The sequence below is a fragment of the Hylaeus anthracinus genome, unplaced genomic scaffold, assembly GCF_026225885.1.
Source record: "Hylaeus anthracinus isolate JK02 unplaced genomic scaffold, UHH_iyHylAnth1.0_haploid 12002, whole genome shotgun sequence".
NCBI lineage: Eukaryota > Metazoa > Arthropoda > Insecta > Hymenoptera > Colletidae > Hylaeus > Hylaeus anthracinus.
Genome location: NW_026534349.1, coordinates 287,442 through 309,463, shown reverse-complemented (window position 1 = coordinate 309,463; position 22,022 = coordinate 287,442). Strand labels below are relative to the sequence as shown.

At 39.6% G+C, this 22,022-nt stretch overlaps 3 protein-coding genes across 5 annotated transcripts; 2 read left to right on the top strand and 1 right to left on the bottom strand.

Annotated features, from left to right (window-relative positions):
• The first annotated feature begins 659 nt into the window (after positions 1-659).
• Positions 660-6,545, top strand: LOC128892200 (zinc finger CCHC domain-containing protein 24-like). The gene is made up of 4 exons (XM_054152431.1): positions 660-1,282; positions 2,392-2,634; positions 3,666-3,830; positions 5,022-6,545. Exons 1-4 carry the CDS (start codon positions 1,088-1,090, stop codon positions 5,133-5,135), a joined length of 717 nt encoding a protein of 238 aa, XP_054008406.1. The 5' UTR covers positions 660-1,087; the 3' UTR covers positions 5,136-6,545.
• Positions 6,546-6,628: 83 nt separating this feature from the next.
• Positions 6,629-14,230, bottom strand: LOC128892193 (Golgi-specific brefeldin A-resistance guanine nucleotide exchange factor 1). Its single transcript, XM_054152418.1, has 14 exons — positions 13,937-14,230; positions 13,426-13,624; positions 13,129-13,356; positions 12,960-13,066; positions 12,343-12,901; positions 11,888-12,282; positions 11,628-11,805; positions 11,429-11,544; positions 11,168-11,356; positions 10,745-11,080; positions 10,450-10,658; positions 10,118-10,363; positions 7,485-10,038; positions 6,629-6,788 (listed from the first exon to the last, which is right to left on the bottom strand). The coding sequence occupies exons 1-14, from the start codon at positions 14,054-14,056 to the stop codon at positions 6,687-6,689; spliced, it is 5,538 nt and encodes a 1,845-aa protein (XP_054008393.1). The 5' UTR covers positions 14,057-14,230; the 3' UTR covers positions 6,629-6,686.
• A 2,156-nt stretch (positions 14,231-16,386) lies between these two features.
• On the top strand, positions 16,387-22,013 carry LOC128892195 (methylcrotonoyl-CoA carboxylase beta chain, mitochondrial). 3 transcript variants are annotated; one of them, XR_008461023.1, is made up of 10 exons: positions 16,387-16,563; positions 16,666-17,504; positions 18,188-18,441; positions 18,597-18,868; positions 19,056-19,203; positions 19,376-19,791; positions 20,275-20,409; positions 20,484-20,803; positions 20,894-20,979; positions 21,051-21,104. XR_008461023.1 is itself a non-coding variant. In XM_054152421.1 (10 exons), exons 2-10 carry the CDS (start codon positions 17,391-17,393, stop codon positions 21,166-21,168), a joined length of 1,614 nt encoding a protein of 537 aa, XP_054008396.1. In that variant the 5' UTR covers positions 16,387-16,563; positions 16,666-17,390; the 3' UTR covers positions 21,169-22,013. The 3 variants fall into 3 exon arrangements, 2 of the variants coding, with proteins under 2 accessions (XP_054008396.1, XP_054008395.1); XM_054152421.1 differs by having other exon boundaries at positions 19,376-19,725; positions 20,484-20,620; positions 21,051-22,013; XM_054152420.1 differs by having other exon boundaries at positions 20,484-20,620; positions 21,051-22,013.
• Positions 22,014-22,022: the final 9 nt, after the last annotated feature.

Sequence of the window (22,022 nt, the reverse complement as noted above, 5' to 3'; positions counted from 1 at the left end):
CTCTCTATGCGTTCGTACGTGTCTGCGTCGGAGAACACTGTCGTCGTTCAGATCTAACTCGAATCCTCCGAAGAAACGAGTCCGTCGAAACTGGGAAAGACGATTCGCTCCTGGATCATACGCGCCTCACCGCTCGTACAACTCTAAAAAATCTCTACAAGATTTCCCAGGATTGCAAAATTAATCGTGTTATCAGCTGGAGTATTTTTTGTAAACGATCTCCGAGGAAAAGTGAAGATACGAGACCATTTGGAAGATCAATCCTCTCCCAAAAATCTCTTCAAGACCTCCCAAGGATCTCCCAACTTCCCGAAACTCATAGCGAAGTGTTTCGACAAACAATCTTCAAAGAAGTGTGTAGATACGAGGCCCATTTGTTGGATCTATCATCGATCATCGATCGTCGCGTCCTCGAGGAGGAAGTGGAGGATCCGCGAGACGGTACACAGCGAGCTGCTGTTTAACTTGGACGTCGGAGTTCGCTGGTACAAGAATACATCGTCGCGCGGCGAACATATGACGGCAAAATGAACATACACGAACGCAGATCACCAACGTGTGAATGAGTGAGTGAGTGAGTGAGTGAGTGAGTGAGTGAGTGAGTGAGTGAGTGAGTGAGTGAGTGAGAGTGTGTGTGTGTGCGTGTGTATAAAATCCCTCGCGTTCGCTCTGTGTGCGTGTACCGCGATCCCAGCAGAATCCACTCCGCTCGAGGAGTCAGCTAGACGGGAATTCGCCTTGGGAGGCTTGTGAATCTGTGAATCTTCAAGTTTTATCGAAAGTTGGATTGGGTTTCGAGGAAAATTGTGTCCTAGTTATTTGTGGCCTATCCAGAATTTTACTTCTGTGGGTCCAAAGGTGATGCTGTGTTAGCGATACTATACCTTGAAGAAGATCATATGTGTGCAGTGTCAGCCAAAAGTTTCCAGCGATCTGTGCCGTAAAGTTAACGTAGACGCAACGATAGAGCCGTCCATCTCGAAAATGTGGAACTTTGAGGGAATAACCTGCTGCGGGATGAATCGCAGGTGGAATCGGTGAGAATCGACGTAGAATCGCGAGTGACGGCCACAAGTTGTCAGGTATTATGGCCGCCTGTCAGCCGAGGCAAGTGGTTCAGCACCTGCAGCTGCAGGAGCCGACACAGGTCGGGGTTGGATCCATCAACGGTATCGGTAACCCAACTCAGAAGCCCCTTCAGCAACCTCACTACTCGCCCCACCTGCTCAATTGGGTCTACCTGGCGATCGCTGATCAGAATCATGCTCAGCCACCGGACCGGGTACGCAAAAGTGACTCTGTCACAGTTATTACCCTGTTGTCTTTAAGTGAGGGATTTTTTTTCTATTTATCAAGATATATGAGAGAATTTTGAAAAAGAAATCTTTTGAATCGGGAGAGTTACAGTGGAAACTTTAAAATTTACAGGGTGAGGCAATAACTATTAGCATCTCAGATATCTTCGAAACTATAAGTTTCGCAGAAATATTTGCTAATATTTAATAATAGTTTTTTTGCAGGTTTATGCTTTCACATCATGATAGAGGATCTTGAAACGAGTTCAACGACCGATTACACAAGGTCATTGAAGGGCACAGAAAGTAGAGAAAAGCGATAATATTTACGGTTTTGCTAGTAAATGAAACGTACGTTTATAGTAAGTGATCAAAATGATCACCGTCACTGTCGATGCAACATTGAACTCTTTTTCTACGATTGATTGACTTGAAAGTCTTACAGCGTCAGACCTTATTAACGCACAGCTTGCAATAATTCGCTGTTGCATGTCGCGTAAGGTGTAGTTTGTACTTGTTTGTACATTTTATGTATCTTTCATTGTTCCCCACAGAAAGAAATCCAGATACGGATTCAAACGTGCCGGATTAATCGGATTTGTAGGTACTAATCTTATCATGTTCATCTTATCCTGCAAACTGATTAAAGTGTCCTTCATTCAGTGTTGATTCTCACAATCGGTGAAGTAAGCGGTAAACAGTCAGCACGCCTTCCTCTACTGTTTACTGTATGTGTCATTGAGTACCAAAACCGTAAGTATTATCGCCTTTTTATACGGAAGCATAAACATATCGATCCATTTAAAAACGAAGGTGACTGTAACTTTACGTCACTTTTCATTTCGTTGCATACCTCTGACATTTCTCTGAGAGATGCCAGTGTGTTGTTAGGGTCCACTGGTGGTTCCTCTATAGCTCGGATACCTCGGAATGGCTAGACACGTACTATAGCTATGACAAAGCACATCGCATGCTTTATCACAGCTACTGGAGCCTGAGGGCTCCAAGAAAATGATCAACGACTTCCTGACCAACGATTTATTGTTAGACGAGTCGAGCATAATATTAACGATCCAACCACCGATTGTGACTTTAGAGCAAGCTTCTTCCAACGATCTGGAACGGCTTCCCCACGGCAGGCTCGCATACGTACTTGCATCGAGGTGGACTGAGTCCTTCTGGTGCGATGGGAGCTACTTTGGCAGACAGCATCGGCGATCTCGCCGACCATTTCACGGAGCTGGGTCTGCTGGACCGGAAGCCGACCAAGAGGCCGCCACCCAGCTACCTTTGCCACCTGTGCTTCAAGAAGGACCACTACATCAAGGACTGTCCGCAGGTGTCTATCTTCAGATAAATTTCTTTGGATCCCTTACAGCTTTCACAATTCTAGATCGCGTGTGTATGATAAAATTAGGGGAAGAGCAAGATGATTTAAGCCGTTCTGTGCACAAATCGATTAACTCCTTAAACGAAAAAGTTGAGAAATGCGTGGAAATAATGTACCCAGTTTTTTAAAATTCCCTTTATAATACAAAAAATGAAAATAATAAATGGTGTTAATCTGTATCGACACCATTAAAACATGCTTTAGGTTACGCTTCTGGGCTTTATTTGTGTATACGTATAAAAATACGAATTTGGATCAACATCTGCAGGCTCATAATTAGTTTATAAGCTTTTTAAATGCATCGTTTATCTGGTGCAATTAGTTAACTGTGTTGTTGGTTGTCTACTTACAACGTGAGCTTGAGCGAACAGATAAAACTTTTGATAAACGTAGTAACGAAGCTACAACACTGACAAAAAGAACACCCTTCCTCAAGAAATGTCCAGCTAGTACCCAGCTGAAATTGATAATCGAGATTCTCCATAAAGTTGCAACATTGGCAAAATGTCTGAACACTCTTCCAAAAATACTTCCAGCTGCCGTATAAGCTCAGAGAGCATGGTCTATTCCTATGTAGATTGAAACGAGCGCGGTTACGAGCGAATTCCGCGGTGCTTCTAAACGAAGCGCGTCGCTTGATGCGACGACGCGATACGGTGCTCAATTGAACGCTAATTGAGACAACAAACAGCGTCTCTGTCGAGGATGACGTCACTTGTTACTCCTCAGCCAGCATGGTTGATGAGTTTGGCCCCATTAAGGCCGCATGCACGCGCCACTTTTTTGGGAGTTGACGCGCGAGCAATCGCGAATATTATCTGATAACTGTGCTCGATCGTAGAACACACATTAAGGAGCATTCCATGTCAAATCGAATTCGAAGGAAATAGACTCCAAATAAATCACTCAACAATCCACCCACTGATTAACCCAATGATTAGACCATTCCCATGAAAGGATACTATGTGTTTCTACTACAGGCACGGCCAAAGGGCGAGGGTCGGACACCCTATCAAGGAAAAAAACGTTGCTTCGGGGAATACAAGTGTCCAAAATGCAAACGCAAGTGGATGTCGAGCAACAGCTGGGCGAATATGGGCCAGGAATGCATCAAGTGCCACATAAACGTCTATCCGCACAAACAGGTGAATATACGCCGCACCATGTTCCGCACTTGCGTAATTTCCACATCGACCGGGACACCTGTTACACCTTGTCCCTCTTGTGATCGATTTTCCGCGTTTTCACAGCGCGCGACGGCCCCGATTCGTAAACACGCCATGGGGGGGGGGGGGGCGGGGGAAATCAGATTTTCCACTGGCGCCCAGCTCCACGAAATTTTAGCTGCAGCCTCTACTATTTACGGATCGAGCTTTCACGTGTGTTGAACCGCGAAAATATTCTTGATCCTTCAACTATTCTCAATAGTCTACTGACCTCAGGTGTTGACATTCTTTCAGTACATATAAGTACGATAAGATTCTTGTTGATAAACATATACAGTGTATTACTTCAGTTTTCAATTGATCAACTATCGACTCCAAGGTGTTGATATCCTTTCAGCAAAAATATAAGTACACATGTATTATAAGTAACGAACGTATGTACCATATTAATGAAACTTTCATTTAATATCAAATTTTTTGTCCAAGTCCAAATGGAACAAAACAGAAATCTAAATAAATTATGAAGAATGTAATAATTATAAACCCATTTGTACTTCTACAATAAATATTTAACAAAAACACTTTGTCGACCGCGGACATGCTTCGAAATATCGCGCAAACCGGCGAAAGCTAATTATAGTCGCATAATCGCGCTCACGCTGATCGCCCGGTGCGCAGAAAATACCCAGCCCGTTCCGCGGCAAAAACTCCCTCGTTGACTCTTTCTTCCTCCGTCGAAAAGGACCGTGTGCGTCGCAGACGCGACGAGTATTTTTAGTGGGCAAGGAGAAAATTTCAAAACGCAAATACCGTCGCACACTGACGAATTTTCACCAAATCGTGGCCAAAAGTCCAGAAGAAAAATCAACAACTTCTTAGTAGAATAATAAAAGATGCTATTATTACGTGGATTCTTTAGGTTCTTTCAAGATGTCGAAGAAGACATTTCCTTTTACTTACAATTAGTATGTAAGATAGTTTTGATTTGAAATATTCGGTCAACAAGGCTTTAAGCTACGATCATCGATGTCTATTATTTTTACAAGACATATTAACAAAATCGTGCCTTTTTTTTCAGTGCCCAACTTTACGTAACCCCTAAACTTCCTCTTTCAACTCCTGCCTGCACTTCCACGTTCACACAACCTAATTAGAACCATGTATTTACAGAAACGGCTGGAGAAACCAGAAGGGCTGGACGTATCTGATCAGAGCAAGGTCCATCCGCAACACCTGTGCGAGAAATGCAAACGTCTGGGTTATTATTGCCGAAAAGGCGAGTAAGAGTGGCACGAACTATCCTTGCCTCGATATACATGTACCAAAGATGTTGAGGAATTTAGGGTCTTTTAAGGTACTCGTGAATTCATGAAACCGTTCATTGTGATCAATAATTGTTCCGTTAAACGACACAAAACTGGGAAGAGCATGTTTCAAAGAATAGATTGCGCTTCTATTTTCTAGGTTAATAGCAAAACATTAACCATCGAATATTTTTCGATAAAACAAAAATAATAGCCAAATTCAAGGGATGCTCATCCAGAAAATATTAGGAATTTTGGAAATTTAACCCTTTACAGGTCACTGGTACTCGTTGTTACCACTAAGGAAAGAGCGGGAATTTTATATTTTTAATTTTATGATGTAAGGAAATGGATTACGACTTATGACAAAAAAAAAATGAACAAAAATGCAGAGCAAGTTCTGCCCTATAAAGGGTTAAAACATTAACATCAACAGGAGTACAAGCTATAATTTGATGTACACGATACAAAAGAAATGGTGCCTGAATCTAGAACGGAAATGAAAAATAACGTCTAGAGAGATTAGGGAGAAAATAAGAAAGGAATGCTTGAAACTGTTCTTCCTTGAACGCGGATGCTACGTGTCGAGCTTCAGTTTGCGGTTACGAAATCTCTACGAATCCATGATCAACCAATATATTTTCTTGCGTATGTATGTACAAAATGACGTGAATAAAACGCGACCACGGAATCGTACAGAGGTGTCGCGACGTGCAAAAAAAAAAAAAAAAAAAAAAAAATATCTGGTCACGTATGTATAGGGGAAGAGATAGAGAGATCGACTCTCTGCTCGCAAATTGCATTGTATGTACATATACAGGGTGTAACATAATGTGTCAAAACAATAAAATAAGTTCGTATAAACATGATCGATTTTGGTGTTTCGGAAGTGAATTGTGTGTTCCAACGATACTTCCATGTCGGCCAATTATCAAGCTTCGGATTTCGTGGGTTTATGTAAATATAGAAACCACGTGCAAAACGTATGCAGAATGTAATAAGATAATACAATAATATGAATATTTTATTTTGAATAAGTGTGTACATTCTGCGTATGTTTAGCGCACGTTTTTCATACATTTTCATGCACACCCTGTAAACGCATATAATCCATGGTCTATTAATTACAACTAAAGCTTGATAGTTGCAGAAAAATAGATCCGAACTATTCGTGCAATGTATCGAGTCTCATTTAATTATCGAGGTGACCAACCAAGTGAGAAGGAGCCCTACTTACATAATATGTACCCACTACCTGTTGTAACCCATGCGTATGTGTATATATGTATATATCTTATGTATACGTATATATTAATAATAATATCGACGACATTGTAACATATTATTATTAATATATTGCCATGCCAAAATATACATCAAGTCAAAGGTCTATTCACTATGTCACGCCTACTGATTTTTCTTTTCCGGTTTAGAAACGAACATGGAAATTTCTCTCCAACATGGACAAAGGGATTTTCGTGTTCCATAGAAATATTTATATCATACAATATACATAACGAATGTACAGTGGTCAAGGATTAGTCACGGCGAATAGTCGATCCGCCGCGGGATCCTCGCTAAAATACGCCGCAGAATTAAACATCGTCGCCGCCGTAGAATCTACAGCTGTCGTCTGCAAAGAAAATATTCCGATTATTAAATTCCGTTTCTAATATGTATGTACAAATATCCAGCCAATAAAGCTAATGCTAATCGTATGGTACAGTGTAGTAAAAGAAGAAATGAGAGAAAAGGAGGAAGCTATGATGGATCGATGCATCGTTGAAATAGGACGTCTCACAGATTAACGCGCAGCGAAACAAAGCGGACCGTAAAACAATGTTCTTCGTCTCAAACCTCTTCAGTCCTAACAAACGGAACTAAATAATACTGTATAGTCGGCGAAAAAGATACGATGAACTTCTGAAAGCGTGTAAATTTTAATGATGGAAGGAGAGAACTTTATTCTCAATTGTATGATTTGAGAATTTATACAAAAGATAATGAGTTGCATTCAAGTTACGAGAAAACCCCTATTTTTCTTATCACATTCTCAAGCTTTGCCACGGTTTTACCTTGGCAAATCGGTTCAGTTTTTGAGCTCCATCTAATTAACGAGTTCAATGTATCTCTTACACTTACTATACATTTCTTCGTTACTACACTCTCCGATGGTAGACTTTCCTAAAAACTGAACAATAAGAAGTCAGACCAGTTACAACTAAAACGAACGTGAAGGGTTGCGCGAGAACATAAACGAAAAAAAGTGATGAAAACTGCCAGTGTGCAACCGGATAGGCTCCTGCTAGAATGCGAGACAATGATTCACCTCGGACGAGTTCTCGCGGTGCGAAGAGTTCACCGCTCCGACATCTTGCGGTTCCTGCTTATACAGTAAGTGTTGCACAGAGTTCTGGTGCAACGGCGAGCCATCCAGATGCTGTTGCCTCCATTCTTCGTACTTAGCCAGGACAGCGTGATCCTGCTTGTTATTTTGACTAATCTTTGGTAATCGCTCGAGATCCTCTTCTTTTGTTGTTGACCGTAGTTTTTGGTCTAGAGGTTCGATGCTCGCGTGGTCGATTGGTTGGTATACGTCGAATACTTGTTGCGCGGCTGGTTGCACAGCGACTGGACTCGAAACGCTTGGAGGCTGTTGATTCACCAGTGTGATCACCTGTTGCGATTCTTTGTTCTCGAACGACAAGGGCGCCAGAGGTATCGAGATGGGTATGAGATTGTTCGTTGGGCTAGAATTCGGAGTTTCGTTAGCGAGTACAGATGTCTCTATTTCTTGACACGGCGAATGTTCCGTTTGATCGACTGACGCGGTTTCTGGCTGAGGCGCTATGGATCCAGGGAACGAAGGTTGCTGCTGCTCCACCAGACTGATGACTTGCGAAGTTTGCTGTGTCTGCAATGGCGCCGGAAGCGGAGGGGGTTCGGGGAAAAGTTCATCTTTCAAGTAAGGTAAGAAGCCATCGATTGTTCTCCAAGTGGGCGCCCACAGATTAGAATCGGGGGCTAACACGTTAGCGGATGACATCACCAGTAACATGTTCTTTAATGACTCAGGTATAGCTTCGAAGAGAAGCTCACTGTTGTCCGCGTGCATATAGGCTCGGAGCAAGTCTAGAACGGTGAGCCAGAGAGGTAAGAACCCGGGAAGGCTCAGCAAAGGAGTCAAGTGATGAAGAAAGACTTTGGACAGTAGCATCGCCGCCCTGACTCTCGTCTCTTCCACGCCAAGAGGATCGTTCGACGTTATCGGTCCTAGTAGTTGAGCCAGCAGAGGGAACAGTACCTGTTCTAGACACTGAGACCACTCCACCGCGGATAATTGAGCTAAATCGTGGGCGAGCAACGTGCTCTGAAGATACGTTATGGCCGCGGTACGAACTGGCCTGCGAGCATCGCAGCATAATCTTGCGATACCTTGCAATAGAGGCCTCCATGCCTGCGGCCATAGGGACACTCCTTCCATGGCGTTACCCTCTTCTGCCCACCATCGAAATACTTGAGCGGTTCTGGTGTGCAACGTATACATCAAATCTAATAGCTGAAGTGGACTCTGCTGATAGCTGGCGGGTTCTTCCGCCGTGTTGTGCACTCTGCTTCGTTTTCCCGTACACTGAAGTACCGCTTCGGCAAAAGTCCTCACGCAACGGATGCACAACTCGAAGTTGAACGGAGTGACGTGCGCCACGTCTCTGACTAGAAACGTCAAGCTTTCGCAACACTTGGCGAGGGCGGCAGGATCGTGCGGTAGCAGGTCGCGATCGAAAACTATCGTGTCAGCGGCAACTGGCAGAGGTGCCTCCGTTCCCGTAGGAGACATTAACGCCCATTCGGGCACGGGACTGATGGGCCTAGGATCCAACATCGACGTTCTGGCATTGGTGGCTTCGTCTAAAACCGTGTTCGACTGCTTCGGCGACAACGCGCCAGCGCCTGCGCATTCTAACAGACTGAACACCACTCTCCAATCCTCTGTGCTATGAATGTTGGCGGCACCAGTTTTCAACAGTTCGAATAAACCGTATGCAATTTGACGTGCGAGGGGTGCGGTAGTCGCAGACGGCAGATGAGTCAAAGGTAACAAAGGAAGTAAGACAGTCCACGCGCATTCCTCTCCTCGCAACAATCGAATCGCTAGCCTTAGCATTCCAACGGCCACCCTTTCTAGAAGATAAGGGTGATTTTCTCGCGCAGCCGTTGTCAACAGGCCATCTAGGTGCGCCTGCACTATCGGCCAAATGCACATCACTCTGTCGCGATTCTGAATGGTTACCTCTAGCAACAACTCCAACAGGAACACCGACACGTCTTCATCGTTCAAGTTCGTGAACACCAGAGCACCGATGAGGGAACGGAGAGACTCAACCTGCAAGAACTTGCTCTCCTCTATGATCTGTTTGAGATTGCAAGTGGCGACGAACTCGGTGGCTTTCTTCCTCGCGGTTGCCTCCGCGGGATGAGACATCCGCGAGGTATCCAGAGCTATGTAGGAATACAAACTGGAGAATATCCCTTGGTCGACCGGCGGTGCCTTCGGCGCAGTCGGTTCCCGAAGCAGAGATACCTTTCCCGATGGATCTATGAAATCCTCCCCCTCGATCAGACTCTTTGGTAACAGTCTTGCTTTGTACAACGATTGCAGACAGTCGACGATGTTCTTCCACGAGGCTCTCATCGCGTCTCCGTGCATGCGAGAGATTTTGAATAGAGTTCGCGCGGCTAGCTGACACTTGCCGCTACGACCAAGATGCATGACCACTTGGTCGGGTTCAGCGCCGGTAGCGAGCCCCGTGAATTTGCATAAACTGACCACGAGGGTATCTAAATCGCTGCTCATGCCGTAATGAGCACTAATGGAGGCGCAACTGAAAATCAAGAAAAAAGATACCGTTATGATTGTCCAATGTGGTCGCTCAGTGTTGAGTCTGGAAAAACGTAACAAACCGGAGAAACGTATCCGCGACTCGGCGTTGCAAAGACCTGTCGGGTGCTTTGTCGTACGCTCTGCAAAGCGCACTGATGATAGGTGCCCAGGCTTGCTCGGCTAGCTCTTTGTCTACGAATTCGCCAGCGTTTCCAACTTTTAAATAGGTCGTCTCGGGTCCAGCTCCTCTGCGCAACAACACTTTCCATAAGTAATTGTCTTTCACCAATCCGGTCTGTTCAGCTGGCATTACGATTTCCTCGCTCCTAAGAATTACATTGTTCGATCAGCCATGAATTTCGGTATCGAAACTTAATAGGTTAGTAAGTGACGATAATAATGACAGTCGTACTTAATGGAGGTATATATTTCATCGAGCATGTCTTGATCGAAATCAGCACCGTCGTTAACCTTCTTCAAATTCCTTTTAAACGCATCCGCGTTCATTGGGTTATTCTGTCGCTTCACGTTGTAATTGTGCTGATCAACATTCAACATGATTACAGCGTACGCTAAGGTAAACGCTGCATCAGCCGAAGTAAACGGTTTGCCGTTACTATCCTGGAAAGACAAACGGCGATCTAAGTTTATTTTCGTTGCGTCAACGCGTTATATAAATTGTCGCGGAAACGGAATAGCAAACTCACGTGCCAATGTTCCGCGAACTTTTCGAGCAACAAAGAGATCAATGGCGCCTCGCCAGGAAGTCTAAAAGATTCTAGATAAAGTCGTAGAGCTTGATCGATTCGGGTGTTTCTCAAATCGAAATTATGAACGAAACAATTCAAAACGTTTTTATTTTCTTTTTTGCTAATGTACTCGCCGATAGCCTTCTTGTCAAGTCCAGGATTTTCCTTTAAAAATTTCGCCACTTTTTCTGGATCGGGATTACCTGGACTACCACCTAATAGATTGTGTTCCGTAAGTTTAGCGATTCCTTCTCGTGGATTCTCGTTGAACTTTTCAGTACCAAGCACCAACCACTAAATTAAGAAAAATCATGCAACTGTTAAACTATTTGTGCTACTTAAAAAAAAAAAAAAAAAAAAACTATTACAATCATAACGTACTCGCTTGTTTGACTTTATAGCGAGCAGTTCCTCTCGCGTTGGAAGATTCGGCGAAGCATTATGCCGCGATGGCTTGCATAATTCTTTATAACCTTTGCACCTGACTTCCATCCCAGAAATCAACATTATTATGGCATCCAAAGAAATGAATTGCATATTATACATATTGCCCATCAATGCGGATGCGTTCTAGCGACAAGTATTGAAGGTAACATTGATAATCGATGACATTATCGTATTTTAATACAGGAAAAAATATACCTTCGACAGAAGCTTCATTAATTCCTCGTACAAATTGGTAGAATACAAACCGCAGTCGTAATTTAGATAGAGTTCCGCAGGTAATCCGGGTATTCGCCATAATCTTACTATGGCTTCTACAATTGAGAAAAATAAAATTTCCAACAATTGAATCATTTTACATAACCGAATATTATTTTTACATCGCAAGAATTCGTACCGAGAGCTAATTCTCGTTGATCATACGATATCCTATTCGAGTCAGAATTTACTATTTCCATCAATTTCGTTATGTAATGCTCCATTTGGAATTTTAAATGTTCTCTTTGAGATTCGAATAATAAAAACGATACTTGCAAGTCCGCCGCAAGGATCGATAATCGATCTGTGCCAAGAAGCTAAGAAATATGACTGCGATTATCATATGATTTATCAAATAGATTTCAAGATAACAAACAATTTTTAATACTATTATCTCACCAGAATAAGATTTCTGCAAAGATCATCTTTCACGAGCGCGAGCAACGACGGAAAGTTGGAAAGAGCATCAGCAGCGATTTCTAAGGCTACTTGCAATAAACTCAGTCCAAGATGCATCATAACTTCATTATTTTGTTTTTCGAGAGGGCTACACAAAGAGACAAGGAATCGAAATAATTCGCGAATGCATAGAGCACCGTACGGCGCTAATTGCTGTAGTGGGGTGAAACGAACTCCTTGAGCATTGACGTACTCTTCGACTTGCTCAGATTCTTTAACTTTAGACGCTTTATACGTGCTACTTGTACTTTCATCTATCGATAAATCTTCTATACTTCCCGTTGGAGATGCTATTAAATCAATATTTTTGTCATCGCCAACCGATTGATTTTCAACTGAAATAATAGAGACGATAATATTATAAGATTCATGTGAAATGGAGCTATTTTAATTACCTTGATCTTCTATTTTAACCGGAGGTGTTTCCTTGGAATGATTCTGTTCATCCGTATCTTCTTTTTCAATACTCTTATTTTCCTCGTGGGAAACTTGTTCTTTTTCTATCGAGGTATTTGTACTTTTCTCTGTTTCTTTGCTTGCCATTGTATCTGTTCCATCTTCTACTTTCTTCTTTAGATCTGTACCATCTGCCAGTTTATTGTTTACATCTGTTCCATCTTCTACTTTCTTATTAACATCTAAATCATCTTCCTGTTTCGCGTTTTCATTTTTTTCATTTATATCTTTCTCACTCTTATCTTTAGAATCATTTTTTTCCTCTTCTATTTTTTCAACAGTTCCATGATCCAAGGGACCCTGCATATCAACTATATTTCCTACAGGAGCAATAGGTGTTGTTGCCAAATGACCTGCATTCACCTTATCAGCAGAACTCAAAAGTGGAGTTTCAGTATCATCTATGTCATTTAGATTTGGTTTTACCTTTTGCTTCAAATGATTCTTATTTCTTCTATTTTTACTACGAGTATTTTCCATATTGTCTGTTCTCATTTTCTATGAAAATATAAAGGTATTATAAGAGTCGATACAATTGGTAGGTTTACTAACTTACTTTCATATTTAATAGAACTCTTGTATCATCTGCAAACTGTGGTAATCGAGTGAAAAGATGTTGCACCATGTCCCTCAAACAATGTTCAGCTGTTCTTCTCAATAATTCTGCAGATACATATATGCTACAGATATTAAAAACAAATTTGTTTATGTTCCAAAATCCTTACCACTAAGACGTGTCTCGAAACATATCCTAAAACAGCTTGGCATAATTTCACAAATACTTTCATTTGAAAGATAGTCTCCAGCTGGTGATAACATGAGGGCTCTCAAAACTTGTAGTATTCTCATTAAAACAACGCCATCTCCTGATGCATCGGTTCCAACAAACCTTGCATGTGTAACAGCATCAGCTACAGCCTCTACGCATTGTGCTATGGCAGGATGATCGTGATCTACAATAATTGTATTACTATTGTATTCTGTCCTAACTATAACATCCACTTTTACAATACAGTGCCTACCAATAAGACCATAAGATATCATTTTATTAACTGCAGACAATGCAAGGCTAGTAACAGGTCCTGTTGTTTCTTCGGATCTGATAATTTCTAGGAACGGAGCTAGGAACACTCCTGGTTCTAATTGAGACAAATCTTTAGCTTCGTGCAGTGCCTCCTTCAAGGTGGTTAAACCTTTCATGAGAGTGTCCTGATCGTCGTCCTTTAATTATTATATCAATTACAAATATTGCAAGAATGCAATCAAAAGGCAATCATCTTCGAATTAAAAAATAACGTGTAAATATATAAGTGCGAAATAATCACGTAAAATAATTACTGTCACACATTCTGATATATTACCATACTGTTTCTTGCAACCTGTTTGATTTGACAACTATCAAAATAAATCCACGTGATAATGTTACATAAAGACAATCAAAAGTTGACATGGGTGAGACTATTTTATTCATCGTTGATAATAAAACTAAGTATCACATCATAAAAATAAAAGTGATTGACAATGCGTTCTAACCTGATGGGAGTGCGAGGACCATCGTGCACCTCGTCTCATAGCTGTCAACAGGAGGCAGACTTCGCCCTCGACGACGTACAAGCCACCTCCCGGACAGGCCATTTTCGCGATCCTGCTCATCTTCCTTGCAATACTCGTTCTTACACCATTTTCATTCCGAAGAAACCTTACAAGCAATTCGATAATTCGTAACGTCAAGTGTCAAGAGAACACTTCCAACACGATAATCACCAACTTGTCTCTCTAAGGAGACGTACAACAACTGATCAACCTCGGCCCGCGATCGTTCTGCCATTTAGCGAACAGAGCACGAATTAATAAACAGATAACCATGTGAACTGGCCGAATTAAGGTTATACCTATGGTCAGTGCCATCTATAGCAAAACGGCCAAATTTGTAGCGAAATAGTTTTAGACACTTCAGGTAATATCAGGTACTAGATGGCGTCATCAATTTGATTCTTACCAACAACAGATATGATATTCATGTTGTCGATTATATTTATTTTATTACATCGAATAAGAAACTTGTTATTAGATTACAAGCATTGGGGTATTGAAATTCAAGTGAAGAAACGTTCTTTGGCTCTAACATTTTGCAACGAATTTTTTTTAAAACTGGGTGCGCCATCTAGCGGTGAAAAACTGAAACTATTTCTCGACAAACTTGGGCGTTTTGCCACCGATGATGGCGCCACTAGAACTAAAACAAATATTAAATTAAATATTTTTAAGAATTATTTATTGGCGTAATCACACAAGCGCTAACCTATTTTATTGTCCTCTACATTTATTATGTAATTGTATTTAAAATAATAAATACATAAAGTTCCTATACTGTTTGTAGAAAATCAATGAACAATCGAATGAATTTGGGCAGTTTGGGACAACTACTCTAAAAACACTTTAAAGAGAGATATATTTAGGAAATGTTTATAAAGAAACCATCCTATGAAGTGTTTTCAATTTTACATATGCACACAGCTTAAACACGAAAGTGTTTTGGCAGTGGAAACTCTTCTTCTAGTAGAAGATTTTATGACTACAGATGTATACTCTTGCTTTGTAATAAATATTTAGCAACAAATAAATGTAGAAAAATCTGAAAAAAAATTGGGAATACATTCCTATGTGTCCTCTACACGTAGCACTTTTAATCAAAATTAATAGCACTCCATGCACTGTGAACTTCGGGAAGACAATAAAGAGCCAACTATTTAGTACAAGTCCGTACAGTTTTATTTTCCCGAATCCTGTTCAGGTACATCTACATACTGTTGTAAGTTGTGTGCGTAAATGGTGAAGTAGAAACCCAGGCGACGCCACCGTCGACGCTGAACCTGGGGCTCGAATCTGCTCGAATCTGGTATCCCTGAATTCTTTATGATGAAATAGTGAACACAGTTTAAAATAACTAGTGGCTTGCGCTAGTTTGTTATTCTGGAAAACGTAAAAAACATGGCAAAGTGTGAAATTTGTAAACGAGAGAAGTCTACGCCTGGAGTATCCTTTCACAAGTGAGTTTTAAATTAAACCGTTCAATCTTTCGTTACCCTCAAATTTTTTTTATACTAACGTATCGGTACGTTAGTTTAACAGTAAGGGAGTTAATGCCAATATTTAACACTGTATAGGTTATGTTTTTGTAATTGAACAGTATACTGCTTTTTTAGATTTCCAAAAGATGTGGAGCAGTTGCAATTATGGATTGCACATATTAGTAAAGAGAACTATACCCCTAAGCCTGGCTCTGTTCTGTGTTCAAAACATTTTGCACCAGAGTGTTTGGAACAAAAATTTAATTGTGTCAGGTTGAAGAAAGGTAGTGTGCCAACTCTGTTCACAGAAGAAAATAATGCATCTAGTATAGACAGGCCTTTACTAGGTACCATTTAAGCACTTTTGTAAAAGTTATGATTGAAATCATGTAGCCAGAAATGATCTGTAATCATTGTTGACATCTGATTCTTGTAGATGAAAATGTAATTATGCAACATCAGCATGAACCTACAACTGTAACTGAAACAGTCATTGAGTCTCATGATTGCTATAGTCCTAAAGAAAGTATGTATTTAAATCATATGTAACAATTATATTATCTATTTGATTTGTTTCTTAATTGTATTACTTAATAAAATGATTGTTATCTCCATTCACAGGTCCCAAAATACATGCACCGGAAAAAGTAAGTTCAGCAAAAAGCAGTAAAAGTATAAGACATACATATTTCACAGAAATAGTAAAACGTGATCACAACTACTCTAATACACCGAGTACTCCCGAAGGGAAATTACGTGCTCTACATGATAGTTTACGTATTACACGTAAATCCAATAGAGTTTTAACACAGAAAGTGAAACGTCTACAAAAGACCATTTCTTCGCTAAAGGATGTAATACAAAAGTTAAAAGGAAATCTAATTTCACAAGAGGCTTTGTTAAAGCTATGAGTATTTTTACCTAAACATTAATGCAATGAAGCTGACAAGACATGAAAGTTATACAGCTGTGAACATCAATAGCGCGAAAACATCAAGATTAACCAGACAAACTGTTACTGAAAAGGGTACAATCTACATTCCAATTGGATATGCAGATCTATACATTGTATAATCATCTTTGCAAAAAGTGAGTTTGAAATTGTGACACAAAATTAACAAACGTATACTACACTTCAAACTAATAAGAAACTTTTAATAGATCCAAGTTGATAAAACTATTATTTTTTAGATGCTGCCACTTCAAGCTATGGCATTACCAAACTGCATTTTTGAATTTAGGTTAAGATGGAAGCATGTTGTTTTTGTATATTACTGTATATACATATATATATATATATATATTTTTTTAATATTTGTAGAAAATATAGAATTAAATTTATAAGTCCAAATTTGTAAGACAAACTTAAGTAATATATATATTTATCATTCGTAACCTGTACAAATTTATTCCTTACTCAAATTATATTTCTGCATAATTAATGTGTGTTTTGTTAGAGTACCTTTACTTAATCTACCTGTTTTATTACACTTGTCCCACCATTTAGTAGAGTTACGGTGAACAGATAATATAAGGGTGTGATAAATAGTTGTCATCTAACCTCACTTGGTTTTCTATCAATATCATAACTTTATATTGTAGTGTGTAAGAGGAATTTCGTAATCAATGTATCAGAGTTCACCTTTTTCTAACTAAAATACACGAAGAAACGGATTTTCACTACTTCAACTTGGTGTAATACAAATTTGAAAAGTTCACTTCATTCCTAAATTTCTTCTCGATAAACATTATCTCTGCCTTAACTGTAAACAACTCGCATAAGGTTTTGAACTTAATTTCTAATCAGAATTCTATGAGTAAACAGTGTGATTAATTACATGAAGATCGTGAAACGTATTGTTGTGAATGTGCGCGAGTTTCATCGAGGTTATTTGATAGTTGAAAATCGGTAAACGATGTGGCGAAAGAATAGTTTGTTAACTAGGCACTTGCGCTTAATTGCAAAAACATTCCACGATGAAGCGAACATTATCGGCAGCAGGCAAGATGTTAACTCGTCAGATTATCAGGTTAGAATTATGAAACACATTTCTCGTTACTAAGAAACGAAATTCTTTTAATGTTTTTTACTTTTGTATCTCTGATATCTTCAGTATCTTTTAAAAGGGCACAATAGAATACTGCGATATAAACTACACAACTTGTTTTATTACTTTTTGAGTATGATAAATGAAAGTTGTTTATTTGAACACTGCGGAGAGTACCGACCTGACGACATGATTACCATTACCATGTGATTAGTAGCCACGTATGCCAAAGTCAGATACTTTTTATTTTCATATTTTTTATTTGGCTGAAATTTGAATACATTGTAATTTTTAACCCATGACAAAGGTTTCTTTAACTAAACATTGCGTACAGGATCTAAATTAGAAAATGTAACCATCTAAATTCAGTAAAAATTGTCAAGTTATAAATATGTGCTTCGAAAGCCACGTATATTTTTAAAACCAATTTTATTTTTTTTCATTTCTTTTTCTAAACAAAGTTACCTTAAAAGAATATAGAACTATTAAAACTGAATAAAATTGCCAAGATGCAGAGATATATATTTTCAGAAACAGTTCAAAAAAAAAAAGACCAAAGTGATAAGAATTTAATTCTATACATATACATATGTAGGTCGTTTCTTTACCGCGGGTTATATTACGTGGGGTTTCGCGTCTAACCGAGGAAAAGATTTCTTTTTTAGGAGAATTACTTTCAAATGGAAGATATAGTGCGCAAATTGAAGAAGACTGTCGAAAAAATCGCGGATGGTGGAGGAGAGAAAGCGAGACAGAAGCACACGAGCAAAGGCAAACTCTTGCCACGAGAGCGAATTAACACGCTTCTCGATCGAACTTCCCCGTTTCTTGAATTTTCACAATTGGCTGGTTATCAATTGTACGGGAAAGAGGAAGTACCAGCTGGTGGCGTTATAACTGGCATAGGGAGAGTGGAAGGGTAAATATCATTGAATTTTCGATTCAGAGATTGCTTTTTTATTTTCACTCATCTCGTGGCAATTTTCATGATTTTTTGTTTGCGTCCAAAGTAATTGACGTGCACAATTTACACGATTTTGCGTTCTCGCCGTTAAAGTACTTTCATCATCTCAGGACCGAGTGTGTGTTAATCGTGAACGATGCGACCGTGAAGGGTGGCTCTTACTACCCCATCTCGGTAAAGAAGCATTTAAGGGCCCAGGAAATCGCGGAGGAGAATAATTTGCCCTGCATATATTTAGTAGACAGTGGCGGGGCGAATTTGACCAGACAAGATGACGTGTTCGCGGATAAAATGCATTTCGGCAGATGCTTTTACAACCAAGCAAACATGAGCGCAAAGGGGATCGAGCAGATCGCGGTAGTTATGGGGAGCTGCACTGCAGGTCTGACTATTGCACGCTTCTTCTACTTAAGACTTTTTTGCACAACGATTATATTAAATAGATTGTGCGATCAGTTCGTTCGCGTTTTATCAAATTAATAATATATATTATTATTTTTGTTAAGAAATTTGTTGCGATAGTTTCATCTTCTCCGGAGATATTTAACCATTTTGATCGATGTGTACAGGAGGCGCGTATGTACCGTCTATGGCTGACGAGAACATCATAGTTGGTAAACAAGGTACGATTTTCTTGGCTGGACCACCTTTGGTAAAGGCTTCCACTGGTGAGGACGTTTCCGCGGAGGATTTAGGCGGCGCAGCGCTTCATTGTCGGTAATTAATGAGACGAGCAAATTATTTATCCAGATAAAGATTTCAAATAACGAATGGCAGGTGAACAATTTTTTATCTGTTATTTCTTCTAAATTTCATATGTATAAACATTTTATCAACGTTATACAAGCCGTTATTTTATACTCGATAAATTGTAATCACTTGGTCTTAGGACATCAGGTGTGACCGATCATTACGCCATAGATGACAGCCACGCTCTGTACCTAGCTCGTCAAATTGTTAAAGACTTGAATAGACAGCGACCAATGCATGTGAACGTTACAAAAAAAGTGGAACCACCCGTGCACGCGATCGATGAGATTTATGGTATCGTTGGTGTGAACTTGAAACGACCTTACGACGTCAGGGAAGTGATCGCGAGGATCGTGGATGGATCAAAGTTTCGCGAATTCAAGGCACAGTACGGCGAGACACTGGTCACGGGATTTGCGAGAATATACGGTTATCCCGTAGGAATACTCGCAAACAATGGCGTGCTTTTCTCAGAGGGTGCCTTAAAAGGTGCGCATTTTGTACAACTCTGCGCGCAGAGGAAGATACCTCTCATCTTCTTGCAGAATATTACAGGTAACGCCTGTAAACTGGTCAAATTTTATTTTCAATACAGAATAGAAATTTTTTATTTATTTATATAAACAAACATTTTTAATTTGTTCATAAGAGTAATATTTTCGAATTTATTCAAAATGATAGAAGTTTTAATTTCAACTATTTAGTTATTAGTACTATGTAGTTAATTTCTACATATTGTTAGTTATTCGTAAATTGTAATTCACGTACCTTTATCATCAAGTATAATAGCCACAATACAGTCATAAATTGCTACTAACACGGCTGAGCTTACACCTTCGGATCAGTGTGGAATAAATTTTTATTTAAATAACAAATAATAAATAATAAAATTTGAATGTCAAACAACAATTACAATTCTTATTAAAAGAATGTTGATTCATCTAACGCTATACATAATTTATTTGTTATTTGTTACTTGTAGATCAAAATTTATTTCATACATTTCATGCAAATAATACAGTTTTTGTGAAATTATAGGATTTATGGTGGGCAAGGATGCAGAGACTGGTGGCATTGCCAAAAACGGAGCGAAAATGGTGACCGCTGTAGCCTGTGCCCGAGTACCAAAAATTACGGTGTTGATTGGAGGATCGTATGGGGCAGGGAATTTCGGTACAATTAATAAACGATTATTTTCAATCGAAATTCAATAGATACTCCTGTTTATTTTCATGAATTTAACGCAGGCATGTGCGGCCGATCTTATTCCCCGAGATTCCTTTATTCCTGGCCGAATGCCAGGATATCTGTGATGGGAGGTGAACAGGCTGCTGGAGTGTTGGTTCAAATCACCAGGGAACAACGTCAGCGAGAAGGGAAAGAGGTATGCCAGGAGCTTGGAAAGATTTAAGAAAAATGTGACCTATAAGTAAAGGGAACGAGGACTGGTCTAATATCGAGACTCATCTTGTTTGACACGATGATCATCGATTGTAGAGTTGAGAAATTTATGTACATTGTTCCTATCTAGTTACCAGATCAAAGGAGGCTCTCTTCAAATCGAGAGGTTCTCATTCTCTTGTAGAATGAGCTATGAACTATGCCTAAAATGATATAAATGATTTATTCAACTTTATTCTTTCGATGATTTTAACAGTGGACTAAGGAAGAGGAGGAGGCTCTGAAGAGACCGATCATAGAAAAGTTCGAGAGGGAGAGTAGCCCGTACTACTCCAGTGCTAGGTAAGGTTCATCTCGTATAGATCCCGTATATTTTTCTCTTCGGATCCCATAAAAATTCATGTTGTTTTCAGACTTTGGGATGATGGCGTTATTGATCCCGTGAACACCAGGTTGGTGCTTGGCCTCAGTTTATCCGCAGCGCTTAACGCACCCATTCCAGAAACTAAATTTGGAATTTTCCGCATGTAACATAAATTAGTGGTAAAGTGACAAAACGATAAATACTTACATACCTTTTCAACTCTGACAATTTTAAAATTGTAGAAATTAGTTTTTTAGAGGTTTGTTAAGGTTTGTCTGGTTTTAGACAATAATAACAAATATTAGGTCCTTAAAGAAACAGTGACTTTATAGTCTCCATGATTCCGTCATGTGAGATAAAGAGTGCATAACTTTAATTATATATTATTAAATACATGTTTATATTAATACCACAAAAACAAAAAATTTTTAATAAATAGAAATGATAAATTCGCCCGAAGTTGAGAAGGTATGTAACCCTTAAATAAATGCAAAGATGACCCGTTCTTTTTTCAAGTAATGTAAGTGCCATCATTTTTCAATCACTTTACATTTTCATTGATAATTTTACGTTGAGTGGGAACAAAGAATTGCGCTATGAAAAGATCGAAAAACATTGGTGTAACCCCAATCTCGTAATCGTTACTCTGTATCTGATATTACTCGAAGCCAAAGGTATATTAATATATTTTTATACGGAATTGTCCTGTATACATGAGTGTTAAACATTCCAAGTACATATGAATTTTTTTAATGTCTTTACGCGAGTTTTTATTCACTCCTGGAACGAACAAGTTTCTTCGCGTTTCACTCTCGCTTCATTAATACCTATTTTACACTTGCGCGTCGTTTCCGTTATAATTACGTCGTGATTATAGCAGCAATTAATTACCCTCGTGATCGTCTATACTACTGCTTAAGTAGTAGCGCGATGTTACAGTTCGTCGCGCGACTAGGTACCCGGAATTCTCCGCTCGCAAAGGCCAATTTTCTTCTCTGTCAACGACAGAGACTTTATTATC

What these genes read in the sequence shown, in the direction of transcription:
- LOC128892195 (XM_054152420.1), top strand. Translation starts at nt 17,391, where the DNA reads ATGTGGCGAAAGAATAGTTTGTTAACTAGGCACTTGCGCTTAATTGCA. An exon ending in GGCATAGGGAGAGTGGAAGG is followed by an intron (nt 18,442 to 18,596) that starts GTAAATATCATT and finishes TCATCATCTCAG; the next exon opens with GACCGAGTGTGTGTTAATCG. An exon ending in CCGTACTACTCCAGTGCTAG is followed by an intron (nt 20,980 to 21,050) that starts GTAAGGTTCATC and finishes TGTTGTTTTCAG; the next exon opens with ACTTTGGGATGATGGCGTTA.
- LOC128892193 (XM_054152418.1), bottom strand. Translation starts at nt 14,056, where the DNA reads ATGAGCAGGATCGCGAAAATGGCCTGTCCGGGAGGTGGCTTGTACGTC. An exon ending in TTTCGAGACACGTCTTAGTG is followed by an intron (nt 13,067 to 13,128) that starts GTAAGGATTTTG and finishes ATGTATCTGCAG; the next exon opens with AATTATTGAGAAGAACAGCT. An exon ending in ACCGCGAGAACTCGTCCGAG is followed by an intron (nt 6,789 to 7,484) that starts GTGAATCATTGT and finishes TTTTCTTTGCAG; the next exon opens with ACGACAGCTGTAGATTCTAC.
- LOC128892200 (XM_054152431.1), top strand. Translation starts at nt 1,088, where the DNA reads ATGGCCGCCTGTCAGCCGAGGCAAGTGGTTCAGCACCTGCAGCTGCAG. An exon ending in ACATCAAGGACTGTCCGCAG is followed by an intron (nt 2,635 to 3,665) that starts GTGTCTATCTTC and finishes TTTCTACTACAG; the next exon opens with GCACGGCCAAAGGGCGAGGG. An exon ending in ACGTCTATCCGCACAAACAG is followed by an intron (nt 3,831 to 5,021) that starts GTGAATATACGC and finishes ATGTATTTACAG; the next exon opens with AAACGGCTGGAGAAACCAGA.